The 16,588-nt window shown below is 43.6% G+C and overlaps 1 protein-coding gene across 4 annotated transcripts in view; it reads right to left on the bottom strand.

Moving 5' to 3' along the window:
- The window catches only part of RBFOX1 (RNA binding fox-1 homolog 1), a 1,151,472-nt gene that overhangs the window by 734,802 nt on the left and 400,082 nt on the right, over positions 1-16,588 (bottom strand). The window contains exon 1 of one of the 4 annotated variants that reach the window (XM_058422643.1): positions 5,181-5,559. The exons of the other annotated variants lie outside the window; for them this stretch is intronic. Coding sequence (XP_058278626.1) covers positions 5,181-5,225 — 45 coding nt within the window. The 5' untranslated portion in view covers positions 5,226-5,559. Of the gene's footprint in view, positions 1-5,180; positions 5,560-16,588 lie in introns of those variants that run through there. 4 annotated transcript variants of the gene reach the window in all.

Genomic DNA, 16,588 nt, shown 5'->3' with positions numbered 1-16,588 from the left:
CCTGAAAGAATACAGGAAAGAAAAACTTGGATAAAACAAGAGTGTTTCTATTGCTAAGGCAACAGAGAAGCATAAATAAAAGGCAGGAAAATAAAGCAATTCTGAAGAGTTCTTACAAGCTGTATAAAAACCTGATAGGAGTAGGGTAAGACATGGTTAGAGCTGGGAACCCCAGCAGCACCAGTGGCAAACCCCCTCCAAACAGGCAAGGTGCTTTTCTTAGGATCACTTTATAAGAGCAGTAATAATGATAAAACTAAACAAATAAACAAACAAAGCCTCAAAAAAAATTAAAAAAAAATAAATAAAAAAGGAAGGAGGAAAACCCCCACATCTCTAAGAAGAGATGAATGAAATGATCTGATCCAACTTGTGCTGGCTAATCCCAAGGCTCCCCGTGGCACTGAAATCCCAGGAAGAACACTTGGCAGAGTGGCAGCTCCTGATGTCCCCGCTGCCAGCACTGCTTGCACAGGCACAACTGATTAAACAGCTCTGGCTGTGCACAACCAGCTGACCCACAGGATGAATTATTAATTAAAGGAATTCCCTGCAAGCTCTCACTGATGAATTGACACTGCGCTGACTTGCAAAACCAGCTCCTTTTCTTCATTAGTTAAGAACAGTTTAATTTCTGAAATGACTGCAGCGAACAAGTTTTTCATCCTTCCAAGGCCTCACATATTTTAAGGAAATAACTTCAAATGGAAAGACTTCTTACTCAGGTGGTGTTGATCACATCTGAGTTCTCAGATGCTCTAACAAAGACACGTGAACACTCCAAACCTGTCACCCAGGGACTGATCCCCCTGCAGCTGCAGGAAAGGAAACATTTTCAATGAAAATTGATCCTGCAGTGTGCCATAACGTACTTGTCTGATATTCATGAATTCATTATTGTGTGAGTAAAGGAAGATAAAATGAGAAACACTCAATAATGTAAATAGCTTTATGTCCTGTCCAGTAAAAATATTAAATCATCAATTACATTTTCATCTGAATACTCAAGCAAAACAAAATCTCACCTGAAGATCTGATCAATTGCAGTTAAATACTTACAGATCTCAAATGAGAATTTAGTTAACCATGAACAAAGGATATGACAATGCCAGGTTAAAACAAAGGTGCCAGGGACCTTCATACCCTGAACTTCAGACAGGTTTTAAATATGTTGAAAAATTGCTTAAAAGTTGGTTTCCTGGACAAAAATCCTGTGGCTCCAAAACCATCATAGCATCAAAAAGCCAATATGAAAGTTTTAGTTTATAATGACAGATATTCACTACAGGTGAATTTGAGTGGTGTTCTGTTGTCTTTTCCTACCCATTCCCTTCCAAAGCACAGATAATTTATTACTCTTTTTACAAAGTTATTTGTCCAAAACGCACCAAATTGACATTTAATAAATTTTGATTATCCCATAAATTGAAAAAAACAAACCTTTCCTACTTGTTTGTCATAGATTTGGACTGGAATAAAGTTCATATGCAACAACTATGACTTACCATATGCCACAGACAAATTTTAAGAGATCTTAAATAACAATAAGACAACAAAAAGTTGCCTTTAAGATGCCTGTGTGCACAAAAGGATGCCAAAGTCCAGCAAGCTTTACTGTTGCTTATTTGTTCCACTGGATGAAGCAGTTTTCTGTTTAACTGCTTTTATTTACGCTCCTGCACTGAGCTGCGCGTGAGCTCCCACAGCTGCTCAGCTGGGTGGGAAACCTTCCACAACCCCAAAATCCAGCACTGAAGGGCTGGGGGCTTTCCCTGAGTGCACAACCCCAAAATCCAGCACTGAAGGGCTGGGGGCTTTCCCCGGGTGCACAACCCCAAAATCCAGCACTGAAGGGCTGGGGGCTTTCCCTGAGTGTAAAACCCCACAAATCCAGCACTGAAGGGCTGGGGGCTTTCCCTGGGTGCACAACCCCAAAATCCAGCACTGGAGGGCTGGGGGCTTTCCCTGAGTGCACAACCCCAAAATCCAGCACTGAAGGGCTGGGGCCTTTCCCTGAGTGCACAACCCCAAAATCCAGCACTGAAGGGCTGGGGGCTTTCCCTGAGTGCACAACCCCAAAATCCAGCACTGGAGGGCTGGGGGCTTTCCCTGAGTGCACAACCCCAAAATCCAGCACTGAAGGGCTGGGGGCTTTCCCTGGGTGCACAACCCCAAAATCCAGCACTGAAGGGCTGGGGGCTTTCCCTGAGTGCACAACCCCAAAATCCAGCACTGGAGGGCTGGGGGCTTTCCGTGGGTGTAAAACCCCACAAATCCAGCACTGAAGGGCTGGGGGCTTTCCCTGGGTGTAAAACCCCACAAATCCAGCACTCAAGGGCTGGGGGCTTTCCCTGGGTGTAAAACCCCACAAATCCAGCACAGAGGGACTGGGGGCTTTCCCTGAGTGCACAACCCCAAAATTCAGCACTGAAGGGCTGGGGGCTTTCCCTGGGTGTAAAACCCCACAAATCCAGCACTGAAGGGCTGGGGGCTTTCACTGGGTGTAAAACCCCACAAATCCAGCACTGAAGGGCTGGGGGCTTTCACTGGGTGTAAAACCCCACAAATCCAGCACTGAAGGGCTGGGGGCTTTCCCTGGGTGTAAAACCCCACAAATCCAGCACTGAAGGGCTGGGGGCTTTCCCTGAATGCACAACCCCACAAATCCAGCACGGAGGGACTGGGGGCTTTCCTGGGAACTACAGGGAAGCAGAACCCTGGCAGTCCAGCCCAGCCTGACCCTGCTGGCCCCACACCAGTGAAACCACTCAAACCAGTAACACAAGCACCAAAGGTCTGGGAGCTCACACAGGAGCAGAGCAGACCTGAGGCAAGTCCTACTAGGAAATACAGCAAAATTCTCCAAGTGCAGGATGGAGGAGAGGAGCTTTTGGAAAACCAGCTGTCACCTGACTATCAGTTATTTCCTGCTTTCCATGCCAGTGATTTAGAGGAGATTTCTAGCCAGGTTTCCAGACACCAGCTATGCTGGAGGTCCCATGAACACCGCTTATTTAGTGCGGCTCAAGTGGATTCAGTGATTAGCAGCCTAATCTCCTCTGTGTACTCCTGCACTCTGCCTCTGAAGGCACCAAAATAGAAATCCAATGCACTGTCCTGCCCAGCTAAGCAGTTTTCTAACACCTGAATGCAGAACCTGAACTTTTTTCCTTACCCAGGTAAAACATAATTTTCAGGCATATATTTATGATATTCCTGATATTATATATCATTAACATACTAACATTGCTGTGTACATTATTTCAGACAGTTATTTAAATGAATTGAAGTATTTGACAACATTATTTTTCCTTTTACAGCCTTGTTGTGTCACCTTCTGGCTTTCATATAAGACTTACTTTGAGATGCTAAAAACTGACAAAACGTTGCTATAATAGCACTATTGGTAAAAAAAAATCTTTTTAAACTTTCCAAGCAGAGAAATAAACCCCTGGCCTCAATGATCACCATACTGTAATGAAGAAAGTCTGTTCATTTTTCCAATCTCTGTCTTCCCTAGGAGGAAGCCCTAATTGCTCTGTACACACACAAACACCCCAAAATACATGTAAATAGGCACAATTGTAAAAACATATCAATGGGCATAAAAGGGGAGCAGATGGTAGTGAACGTGGTGGTTTGGCTCCCTGCATTCCACCTTCACTGACTTTCAACATTCCTGTGTTAGCACAGGCTGTCTCCAAGGCATGTGACATCCTGATGGCTACTAAATAATGAGAATCGGGGTGAGAAGCGTCATGGGACAAAACACCGCAGAACAGGGTAAGCTTGTTTGGGGAGTTCTTCCTAAATATTAACCCATTCCTGAAAAAGAATCTACACAGTGCAAACAACACAAGCTCCAAACTTATGATGTTTAAAAAAAAAAAAAAAAAAAAAAAAAAAAAAAAAAATCTTGCTCATACAGCTTGCTGATCAGATAATAAAAATAACTTGCTTATTTTCAGAGTAGACCTAATATTCTGCCTTCAAAAGCTGTGCAAGTACAAATGCCCCAGAAACAGCCCTTGTGCTTAGCTGTTCTCTCCACCACAAACCACTTCTGAACTGCTTCAGTTCTCCAGTGCCTGAAAAACCACATCAATTTAAGCTCAACAACTCCCAGTATCTCTCCAATTTACACATCACTTTTATTACAATGCTGTCAAGATCCCAAAGCCTGCAGCCAGAACATTTCTTAATCACTGAAATGCTAATTTTGGTCTGTGTTACCACAGAATCCTTGGGATTTATCTACTCCCTAAAAATCAGGGGGAAAGTCTTACTCCAGTTTACTGGTATTATTATTATTATTCACTACCTCCATCCACCACGAGACCTAAGAGAGAACTCAAGTATGAGCTACTCCAAGGCACACTGGATGCTGGCACCAAGCCATCCCAGGCAAGAAGGGTTTTTCAGCTGTTTAACAGGATGGCTCAATTGTGCACAGCAATTTAGATCTGCTCAGAAACCGAGGCAGTGATTTCATTTTCCTCAAGATTGTGTACAACTGCCAGGCTTTGCAGGCTCCCGATCCCACAGCATTTCTGGGTAATTTTTGAAAACTTCTTATACCTGCAAGAAAAGGACACCCTAGGGCAAGTAAGTGCTGAGCTTCCTTCTCCAGATCTACTTCCTTTCATATGGATCTCACACATTTACATTGCAAATCCATCCTTGAGATGAGAAAGTCCTTTAACTCTCAGAAGCTCAAGTAATTTTCATGTTGTATCCCAGCACAGACTTCCTGCAAATAGTTGCACTCCCAACTCAAAAGCCTCCTGCTCTGTTTTTCTGTGATAGTTATATTTCTTGTTTAATTGTGGCTTTATCTTAAAACAGCCAAAAATGCATTATGCAAATAAGTCCTTTCAAGAAATCACTTTGTGAAACTAAAATAAACTTGAAGGTTTATTGCCTTGTAAATTATTCATTGTAGCCTTTTAAATGACAGGATACAAACTGTACAAAACAAGGCAGCAGGAGAGACACGTCTATTTTTAAAATCACGTTGGGTGTGACATCATACTCCCAAAAATCTGCCACTGGGAAGTAACACTTCCATAACCTGGGAAGCAAGCAGAGGCTCACACTGCCCCTCCTAGCAGCTGTCCCAAAGCCACAGAGCCAGGAGAACACCGTACAACCAGTCACACAGGCTTCCCAAAAGCGCTCACCTCATCCCTCAGCCCCTTCTGGAAAAGCTGAAATCCGAGGCCCATGCAGAAAATCCCTACTGACCTCCAGTTCCTGCACAGCTCTGAGCACTGCTGTGGTGTCGGATCCTCTCACCCACACCGAGGTTCTCCTGGCCAGTCTCTCTTCTCAGCTGCAGCTTCCTACTGCCTTAATGAGCTCTGCAGTTAAAAAAAGCCTTCTGGGGCTGCAGCACAAAAGTTTTGTGTTCTCAAGGTCCACCGCTCCATCCTCCTCCACAAGCCTCTAAGACTTTGTGAATGAGTGCCAAGGCATTGTCCTCCTCATTCGATTGTTTGTGTAACCCCAAAATCTCAGCCCCAGAAGAAACGCTGTGAGAAGCCTCAGTCGGATGGACCCTAGCAGATGAACATCCAGGTCCTTCACTGTGCCCCAGCTCAGTGGAAATCTTGAATGACTTGATTGCCCACAGCTGAGGGGATCAGCTGTGCTGACCTCCAACTGCTCACAGGCTCTTCCAGTCCATCAGTGCGAGGAGCCTCACCTGTGTGTAATGAGCCAGACAAGAACTGAGGCACACCCTGAGAATCTCAGGTAAAACCAATTAACCAAGTTTTCCATCAGTTCTAAATAATTAAAACTCTTGAGCACAGGTGTAGTTTCAACAGCATCAACATATTGACTTTGCTCTCGGTGTACCGTCAAACTTCCTTCCTCCAAAAAGATCCCACCGGAATTTTCCAGGAGGTATCTGATGCCATATTTTTCCTATCCTTTATATCAATTACTTGGAAAGCATCAAATTTTCCACGGAATAAACTGACTTAAAGCAGCAAGGCTTTGTCCACGTTCTGTGTTCTGGCTCTGGGTAACAATGAATTCAGTTATTTTTGGCTCATCCTCACCCTCTGCTCCTCTCCCGTTCGTTACAGAGAAGCGACCTCTGCTCTGCCAACAGGCGATGTCACCTTCTGTCCCCTGCTGGGTACATGCTCAAAAGAAAACATTTACAAAGGAGCGTGCACTTACCCCATGCTGCCTTCCAGGATACAGGAGACAGATCTGAAGAGCTGCAGGTTCACCTTCTTTCAAGTCACACCAAGCACAGCACCTCCAGAACAAAACCCCACGAAAAATAAAACCCCCTCTTGCCTGGCAAGGTTCCCCGTGCTGTCATAGCACTGCTCCACATTTCCTCCCTTTCCACCGCTGCAGACTCACTGGGAAAGCTGCTGGAAAGCTTTTCCAAAAGGGAATATTTTAACTGTGCCTTCAAAGTGCACTTCCCTGAAATCAGGGAAAAAAACAAATGCTAATTAAAACTAAAATAATGATGATGACTGTGACATTTAAAAAAATATATTTAAAAAATGCAATTTTGTAGCAAATGAGGAAAGTTATGGATTTGGGGTTTTTTTTTTTTTTTTTTTTAAATCCAAAATCATATATGGGAGTGAACTGCCAAGGCAACTTCACAAATATATGAAAAATGTCAGAGAATAAGGACTGGCCATTTATCAACACATTTATCCATACAAGAGGCTAAAGTCAAAGAACATCTGTGACTTAGTTCAGCATCCACTGATCACTCTATTTTAAAATAGCTTTTAACAGCTCAAATACGGGTTCTGACTGTTTTATAACTTAAATATTTACCACTTCATTATCGCTTCACAAAATAAACATCACAAAATGAACATCACTGAAAGCCACTGCAAATCACTGCTACAGTTTTGGTCCTTCCTCTATTTTACCTCTTCTGCCCCAAAATGTAGGTATTTCCTTATCTTTTTGCAGAAAACAAATGGGCAGAGATTATTTCTGCTTAACTAGAAAGCTCAAATTACAAAACTTAAATCCTTCACATACTTCAGTGTTCCCCTCTGAATGTACCGTAGAGCTATCATAAAGAAAGATTAAAAACTATTTAACTGTAATTAAAAGCTGACTAATATGTACAGACTAGAAAGTAATTCATTAATGCAAAAGATTTTGTGTTCATTCATCTCAATTTTCCGTTGTACAGAAACTTTCCATAAAAATGATTGCTTCGTTTCAACAGCAACACGGTCTTTTGTTTCTTATTCACTCTTGCCTGTTGTCATCCTCTTCATCTTTATGGTTCATAACTCTGAAAACTGACTTCTCAAACAATATGAATTTAAAACATGGACAGATCAATGCTCAAAAATAAAAGAATTTGTTTTCCATCACTTACATTTGGTTCTGTGAATGCTTTTCTAACAACACATGAATGGGAAAAAGAAGACAACAAGGTAGCAATCACCTTTTAAACCTCAGAAATCCTCCCAGTTTATTTGCCCATGCCAAAGACATCTGCTTTTCACTGTGCACTAAGGAGATTGTTTGGCTTCTCAAAACAAGGATTTCTGTGCACAAACTGATACAATCCTCTCCTCCTTCAAGGGAGGGGTGCTCACCTTCACATTTCCAGAAGCAAAACCTCTCAGTTATTTTCATGTGCGCCGACAGAGTTTGCACTCTGACTTGGCCACTGAGCAATGAGAACTATAATTACAGGACAAACAACTTTAGAAAATACATACAGAAAGTAACATCAGGATGGTTGAAAATTCAACTCCATTTCTTACAAGTCTGAGGCAGAAACAATGAAATGCAGCAGGCTGCCATTAAAGAGACTACTTCTGCGTGGCAAAACCAACCTCCTGGCAGAACCTCGAGCTGCGTAAAAGAAATTCATCTCAATGGCAGCAGCCAGTGTTTCATGGCATGAAATGCACCAGGAGAATATTTTATGCTGCCATGGAATAATTTGGCAGGGCAACACTGCAGATGATGAAATACACAGAACATCAATGACCCTTCAAACCAAGTGACCCCCTTCAGCCCCTACAATCTGTACTATTGTGCACCCAATATTTGGTCTTGTTTCCCATATTGAGAATTATACTTGCGGCCCAGATCCTACAATGATCATAAAAATATGTAATGCCCTGTATCTCTCAAGGGTGCAGTTCAGGGGGTACTGCAAAATGCAGGAGTCCCACAGCCTGGAGCTGCTTTGAGTCTACAAAGATACTTGCCAAGAAAGTGTTAAAAAGATTAAATATCAGGAGAAATAAGCCATGTTTTCATTAAATTGCCTTTCAGTGTAATGGTACAAAAGGTATTAAAACTCTCTGGAGCAGGGTTAATAACTGATTTTATGGAAGTGGTTAATTAAGAGGTCAGCAATTTCCTTGTACATTTACACTGGGTTTATGGACAAATTTGGTTGAAGGAATGTATCACCCCATGTAAACTGATAAGCTTGTAAGAACTGAAGGGAGCAGTTTCTGAAAAAATTAATCTTGCTGGGCTGTGCCTTGCTGTGCTAACATCAGCGGGTCCCTGAGCTTCTTCCAGTCAGCAAGAACCTGCTTCCAAAACCTGTGACAAAGTTACCAAGCTCACCTGAAATCACAGTAAAAACTGGACTTAAAGAACAAATTATACATCTAAAAAATCCCACTGAACCTTTTTAAAACCACTTGCTAAGTTGCTGCACTGAGCCTGGCTGGCTGGAATTCCCTTTCTCGTGGCAGGAGAGCGGGAGGGAACGCAGCCAGGAACTGCCCTGGGCTGAGCACAGGGATGTCCCGGGCCAGGAGTGCCATGCTCAGCAGGGAGAACAGGGGAAAAAAGGGGCTGGGACAGCCCTGGGGCGCTGCCTGGCCATCAGCCTGCTGGGGGATGTGCTGCATCACCTCTTGGGGGGTTTTCTGTCCAATTCTTAGACTTTGTTCAACTCACAAGTTTCCCTGCTTCTGCTCTTTCAGTTCTCTTCTCCCTCCCAGCAGAGTGCACACGGGGCTGTGTGGGGGCCGAGCTGCTGGCTGGGGTGACCCAGACAGGGGTGCTGTGCTCAACAGAGCACATGCCAGGGAAAAGGTTATCCCCACGGGGAAAACCTGCGCACACCTCACAGTGTAACTTGATCCTTAATTGGAACGGATCATGCAATCTCTGGAGGAAGGGCAGAACTCATCCCTTTGCAAGGGAGGAGAAAATCTTTGCTCAGGGGCTGCGGTGCCTCTCCTGAATTTCCTGAGGATGGAAGGCAAGCACAGTCTCCATCCAGTTACACACACGGTTCAGGGAGATTCAAATCATCTTCGTCTGCCAAAACAACACGCACCACATTGCCACAGGGGCAGAAAGCATGTCCTAGAGATATAAACTACAGAGATTTTTCATTTCAGTGACATTCAGGAGAAGTATTTGGATAAGTAACCACTCGCTTTTCAAAGAGATTTAGAGTGGGACAGTGCAGAATGCTGCAGAGAGATGAAGGTTTCGCCCTTTTCCTGGCTCTCTCCACATGTAAAGTCCCATTGATCTCAAAATAACAAGCACCACCAAGAAGCAATATCAGCAGCATATACTTAAATCACCCTCTAAGAATTGAGAATACTCGATAAATTTAGCACAGTTGCAGCCAGGGGCAAAAACTTTGCAATATTGGAAGTATGCTGTGAAGCAGAAATGATGTATCCACGGTGAATAACCCCTCTTGTCACGATTCCTGCTTGTTCTCTTCCCTTTCTATATTTAGGAAATCGAAGCGATTTAATGTGAAACAGCAAAGCTGGGAAATTGACTGCAACTCTTAAGAAAAAGCCTAGGAGGCTAATGAACCATTATGGTAAAAGCTGAATAAGCCCAGATCCTGAAAAGAAATTGGAGGTGTATTTTAGATATGCATGAAGACGATCAAAAAACCATTTCACAGAGATTGCTGTGTGCAAGTAGGGCACTTTGTTTAATCTTATCCACCTATACAACTTAAATGAAACAAACCTTTAATTTGACTTTCAAAAGCATTAAGTATTTTAGGAGCTGCCTTGAAGTCGACCAAATAAGGTTCTTGGAGGTATTTCAAGCTACTTTTTAAAAGCCAACAAGTTTCAATTATTAGAAAAGCAGGCTCAGCTTTTCCTCAGGGAGGGGAGAACGAGTGAAAAACCCCAAAACTTTTTATCATGACTATTGAGTCAAGTTAAATGAAGGGATTTATTGCAGATATTGAAGTGGCTGGTTAAAAACACAATTCAGAAGGATTCTTTATGTTATCTGAAGACCTGAAGTTTCCCCATTCACAGATACGCAACACACGGAAATTTAGCCATTGTCATTGAGATTTATAATCATGAGTTTAATTCTAAAAAGAGCATTATCAGACCCAGTGTCTGTAGAAAACTACAGATCCTCATCCTGCAAACACATTTTAACTGAACTGAGACTACTCATGCACATAAAAATAAACTACAGGTGTACTTGTGAGATCAGGGCCTGACTGACCCCAAAGGAATAAAGAATAGAGATATGTAAAAGGGCCTTGGATCTCCTTTAAGTGCCTGGACCTGCAGAAAATAAAGAACATCAAAAGAGGACTAAAACTGGGTCTTGCTGTGAGAAAGGAGTAAAAAACAAAACAACAAAAACCAAACTAAATCAACAATGACAAAAGAAACAAACAAAAAGCCACCCCAAGCCACAGAAAACCCCTCATCTGATCAATAAGCAGAAATGAGCACTAGTAGTTCCTTACCTTGGTATGAAGTAATCATGAATATTCTTTGGGACACATTAACAAGAAAATTTTGGAAGTCTAAATTAAGTGTCTTATTTAATAAACTGTATCTTAAATGTTCTAGTTTCATTGCTGTGTAACAAAACGGTAACAGTTATTCCAGTCTAACAAAAACCAATGGATCTTAGATGCCAACTCTTCGTTATACTGCCTGAATACCAGGGCACCTGTGTTTTCTTGTTTTGATGGATGTTAAGATGAAAAGAGGATCCTAGGTTGAAAAAAATCTGTTCAGTTTTAATCAGAACCTTCTGTAAGTCCAAGATGCACTCAGCAGCTTTCAGAGCTAACCAGGAATTCAGGAGCACTGCCCAGCATCCATGGGGACAGCCAGCACTGACCTTGGAGACGCAGGGCTGGTACCTGGGAGCACCAGCTGCACCCCCCTCATCTGCACCCATCTGTCACCCAGCCTAGAGAGCAATTTCACTCCTCTCAACTCTGACATGAGTCATTTAACTCGAAATAAAGTAGGATGTGATGTACCATGCAGCAGAGCAAAGCCAAGGAGAGCCGTGTGTGTGCCTTGCTCTGCTCCACTCTCCCCACAGCTCCAAGGGAAGTGTGCTATCCTGGCACAACAGCGGCTGCCCACGGGGCTGGGCTGCTGTCCTGGGCTGCAATGCAGGATGTAACCAGCAGTATGGATTCTATCATCACCTGCTGAAACCGGCTGGGGAGGTGTTTTTTCTTTATCTCTTCTAACTCCGGCGGAGGGGGAGCGTGTGTTCTGTTAATGGGCAGCTGTTAAACCAGCTGGGGCTGTGTTCTTCCTCTCTTCCAGGACCCATCCTCCCTGCAGGGATCTCTGCTGTTCATGGGCCATCCAGGCTCACTGCAGGGCTGATACAATTCCATCATCCATTGGGAGATGCTCCACCCAGGGGAGGAGCCCAGCATTCCCACCTGGATAAAACCTGGCATTGGGAACAGCAGCACAGCCTGTGTGCACTGGATTGCCAGAGGAACACCAGACCCATCTCATCACCACTGGACCTTCTACAGGATCATCTCTGCTCCAACAGAACCACATCTGTCACTGCAGGAGGACTTGACTGCACTGCTGCCAACACCCTGACCAACAGGGTGTCAGGTTGTGTTCTGACTCTGTCAGTGGTTTTTTTGTTTGGGGTTTTTTTTTTGGTACTACTACATTTATATTTTAATATTCCTAGTAAAGAACTGTTATTCCTATCCCCGTATCTTTGCCTGAAAGCCCCTTAATTTCAAAATTACAATAGTTCAGAGGGAGGGGGTTTACGTTCTCCACTCCAAGGGAAGCTCCAGCTTTTCCCCGGCAGACACCTGTCTTTCCAAACCAAGACAGCCAGCCTCCACACTGCCAGCCACTCATTCACCAACAGCATTTTAACTAGCTGAACGTTTTACAGTTAAATGATTGTTTTTGAGAGTGAAATTTCATTCATACACACCACTCATATGCCTTTATCAGTGGGGAGCAGCCGTGTCAGCCAACGGCCTGACAGGTTAAAACATATTGTATATTCCAGAGAGACTCCTGAGCCTCATTTCTTATTTATAAGTCTGGAGTTAGAATTTAAATGAACATGAGCCAGTGTCTGCCTGTACAGAAGATTCCCAATGCTCACTTCAGAGTTTATCATAGCCACAAATGACTGGAAGAGAATTAAGATACTCCAGTGTTGCAGTGAGAAAGGTCATAACTCTCTTAATAGGTACAATAAATTCAGTGTCAGAAAATAATTTAGCGAGTTTAGAAAATAGAATTTGATTGCAGTTAGCAATGCCCTGATTAGCTACAAACATTTGGGGTATTAGCATGCATCAACATCCAGAGAGTGCCACACAGCAAACGGGCAACCATGGCCAAAGGAAAGTCAAGCGTGGCTGAGTTACAGCAGCATCCCAGGCAGCTTGTCAGACAATAAGCTTCTCTTTCAGAAGCAGTTGCAGATTCAGCAGTGCTCTCTGTTTCCAAATCAAGCCCTGGGGACTGGGCAGGGAAGGGCAGGTGAAGGGTTCCAGCGACCAGCCCATGCTGTGCACAGAGGGGACACACCCTGCAGAGGTGCTGCTCTTACAGCCCTGCACATCCCCAGGGCAGCAGAGCAGTGAGGGGAACACGCCCAGGGATCCATGTGAGACACCCAGAGCCCTTGGCACACACCCAGAGCAATTGGCAGTGCAGGGTCCCCAGGGTATTAACGAATTAACGTGGCATTAATTAATGCATTAGCATGGGGCTTACACAGACACACACACACACAGAGCTGTAAGTACCAAGGTACCTCAGAACTGCCTCAGGCTCTGTGATCCTCACCCAAGGTTCCACCTTCCAGGAGGACAAGGGATGGCCTGGCTTGAGCTGGATCTCTCTTGTCTCAGTGAGCCACACAAACCCTCTCACTCTAATGGAAAAGTGGAGTCAGCACCAGCCTCAGCCTCAGTTTCTGTTGTCCTTTCAGCACTCCCTCTGTGCTACGCCTCTGTATTTAAAACCTTCTGGGCAGAATACCTGAGATTGTACATGCAGGAAAGCAGTGATACATTTTCTGCCCAACTCATCCATAAGATACAGGGTACACACACATTGTTCGCTATTTTTACATATTTCCCTGAAAAACGACCATTTATCTGATTGTACAAAATGTCCAGTTCATCTCCAGCAAACACAAATAAAAATATACATTTTGTGCACAGACTGTCTTCAAGTCTAGGCTCACTGTGTTATGCCAGAGACTTATGGAAATTGGAAGATACTTAAAAAAAATTCCAGAGTTAAAGAGGAGATGGTTAAACAGGGAATCCACAGGGCTACTAATCTTCACATCCTAAATAAAAACCACAACATCTTCAAAACTACAAGAGTTAGAGGTGGGGTATCATAAAATCAAATTGCACTTTGAGATTTTGAACTTCAGACACAGCCCTAACAGTCTGAACAGAAAGGACTGGGAATTGCTGAATAAAACAAGATGTAAAGAGTTGCAAACAATTTGTGACCAGAAGACAAGTGTATAAAAATGACAAATAGAGACTGAAATGGAAGTAAAAGTCTAAGAATTAAAGCACTGTAGTATCTCCTAAAGCAACATCACCATATATTCCAAAATATCTCCCAGAATATCTCAGAGAATAAAATTCCCAGTTGTGACCTACCACTGAAGGCCACCTCAATGATCTTCTTAAAAACATTACTTATACATAAAATATATTGAGACAATGTATATGGATTCATTTTTCAACAGAGGAAATTCCATATAAGTTTATGTTGTAGAGTGACAATCACACATCATAGCTTGACTACCAAGAATTCGAACAACATTACAGATGATACTTCTATTTTAACACAATATATTTGAGCATGCCAATGTATACTCTCAGACAGAACCTGCACTCCCCAAACCACTCTAAGATACAGCACAGTCAAGTATTGTGTGTGGAATACAAATGTAGGAGTTCACTCATCAATTTTAAGTTCCCATAGGTTATTTAAAAGACCTTCAATCAATTAATAAAACTCCTTTTCACATAAAAAAGTTTCAGTAGTATGCACATTTGTCCAAACTTGATGTAGACCAGAAGGAGTCCTTTATTTCTTCCCAAATGCCAAACAGGTATTTCCCATAAAGGCATTAAGTTTTATTGATCTAACTGCTGTTCACTTTCAAACAAACAAACCTGTCAAAAATAAATGCACTGGGTGAAGCAGCCTGGCCTGTGAAGAAAGCGGCTCAAGCTTCTGCATGCAATTGATGTGTATCGAGCACTTCCAAACCCCCATTATGTATTTTAAAAGAGATGGATGTAATTTTCAGCTGAATAGCCCTTTTATGATTTCTAAAATCCTGTGGGGTTAATAACTCAGCTCTTGAGGCTTTACTAGAAAAGACATTTGAAGTGTCTTTAAGAAGTTGTTGCATGCTGTCCTCAAAGCCCAACTCCAACAGAAAATCTCAAAACCCCTTTGGACTTTATGCTTCTGGATCAATTCTGGGCTGCTGCATCAAGCACAGGACAGATGCCTGTGAGTTTGGGTTCTTTGAGCAGCATCAGTCACTCCCAAGCACGACGTGAGGAAGCAGCACTGGGATCTCAGATCTCAGCCCAGGATCTGCAGATGTGCACAGGAACAAACTCCCTCGGTTCTGTGGGCAGCAGCCTGGAACTGCACAGACCATCCCTGAAATGCAGTCACGTGTGCTACACACAGTTTAATATTTGCCAACCCCTCTGACTAATCCTATCCAATCTAAAAGAGGCAGGAAAGAATACAGAAAGTATTTTCAAATATTCCCTTCTGAGTTGTTTTGTTGGGGTTTTTTTTCCCCTCCTTTCCCTCCTTGTTCTCTTTCCCACAAATATATTTGAGTAGAAGCATTTATTTTCCTGAAAGGAAGGTAAGGATTTGCAAAAGAAGTACCCTCAGCATCCCAGTCACACCTACTGTGTGAGGCACAGCCCGTCTCTGGAGCCCCTCACCTGAGCAGGGCATCCAGGGGATGGGATGGCTGCTGAATAGCAAAGGGAGAGTGAGAGGAGTGGGAAAGAAAAGGCCCTGACCCAAGCCCATCAATAAACAAGAGCAATGTGCAGGGCTGACCCACCTCCCTGAGCTGCAGCCTCGCTGTCTCCCAGCAGTGCCTAAGGGAATTCCCTGTATCCCCTCGTCCTGGGTTGCCCAGAGCACACAGTGCCTGGTGGCACGTTTGTGTCAGTGCCCAGGGCCCACAGTAAGCTACAGCTGCTTTTCGGCTGCACTGCCCCTCCCTGAGGCACTCACTGCTGGGCTGGGAGCTCAGAGGTTTGGTTCCCTGCAGCCATCACCAGGTGAATCAGAAGGTGAGTGTATCAGCACTTACCTGTATTTCAGTTCTGGACTAAGCACTGAGAAATGCATGACAGGCTTCCTCCAGTGTGCAGGCTGCTCGCTGTCCCCTCCCCACTGGGATCCAGGCCTGTTCTGTGACTGCAAAAACACCCCATGGACCCAGAAAAACATGTTAATGGGGAAAAAGGGACATTTTCCCCACAACTGCTGCCCTGCGGGTGTCTGCATTGCATCAGGAACACTGCCCATAAATGCACAGCTGTTCTGCACATTATCTCATTTAACACACTGCTCCCAAGCACCGCAGTTCAAGCAAATCCCTCAAGCAAATGGATAATGAATGGTTTTTCTCGAAACCATTTACAGAAGAGTGTCAATACTATATACTTAAACCCCATTTAAAACACTCAAATATCAACAAGATGACTTACTCCGCTGGATGGCAAAAGAATGTTAACTTCCTTCCTTCCCAAAGTTCAGGGACATGCAAACATGCAAGACAAGGAAAATTATTTCAAAGAGCTAGCTGCAACCCTATGGATAACAAAAATAAAATGGAAAGATCTGGAGAATTTCCTTAATTCTTCAGACAAGCAAAAACGTGGAGAAAGTAAGCAGTGTTTCCAGGTTAGTATAAGGACAAATTAAAGATAAGATGATTCCCAGATGGATGAAAAGAAAGCCAGCTGATCTGATACTACTTGACCTTTGTAAAGCAAAAAGTCTACAGGCCTTTAAGTTTCTCCAGAGCACCTGCCTTCAGATCACCCTCCCCAAAGACCCAATGCTTATTTAGCTTATGGCAGCTGAGATGCATCTGCATCGTGGACCCGATGAACTGGGGAAACCCAAACCACCGTGGTGCAATACACTGGATATAGGCACAGCAGTTAAGTTAGCTGCTGCATGGAATTAAGTGGAATTACACACCCAGTGCTCCTTGCCTACACTGACTCAGAGCCAGGCTCAGCTGTAACACACCAGTGCCAGGGGAAACAGCA

This window comes from Hirundo rustica, chromosome 15 (genome assembly GCF_015227805.2).
Source record: "Hirundo rustica isolate bHirRus1 chromosome 15, bHirRus1.pri.v3, whole genome shotgun sequence".
NCBI classification, from domain to species: Eukaryota; Metazoa; Chordata; class Aves; order Passeriformes; family Hirundinidae; genus Hirundo; species Hirundo rustica.
Note: the sequence above shows the minus strand (reverse complement) of the source record. Positions and strands in the feature narration are given on the sequence as shown.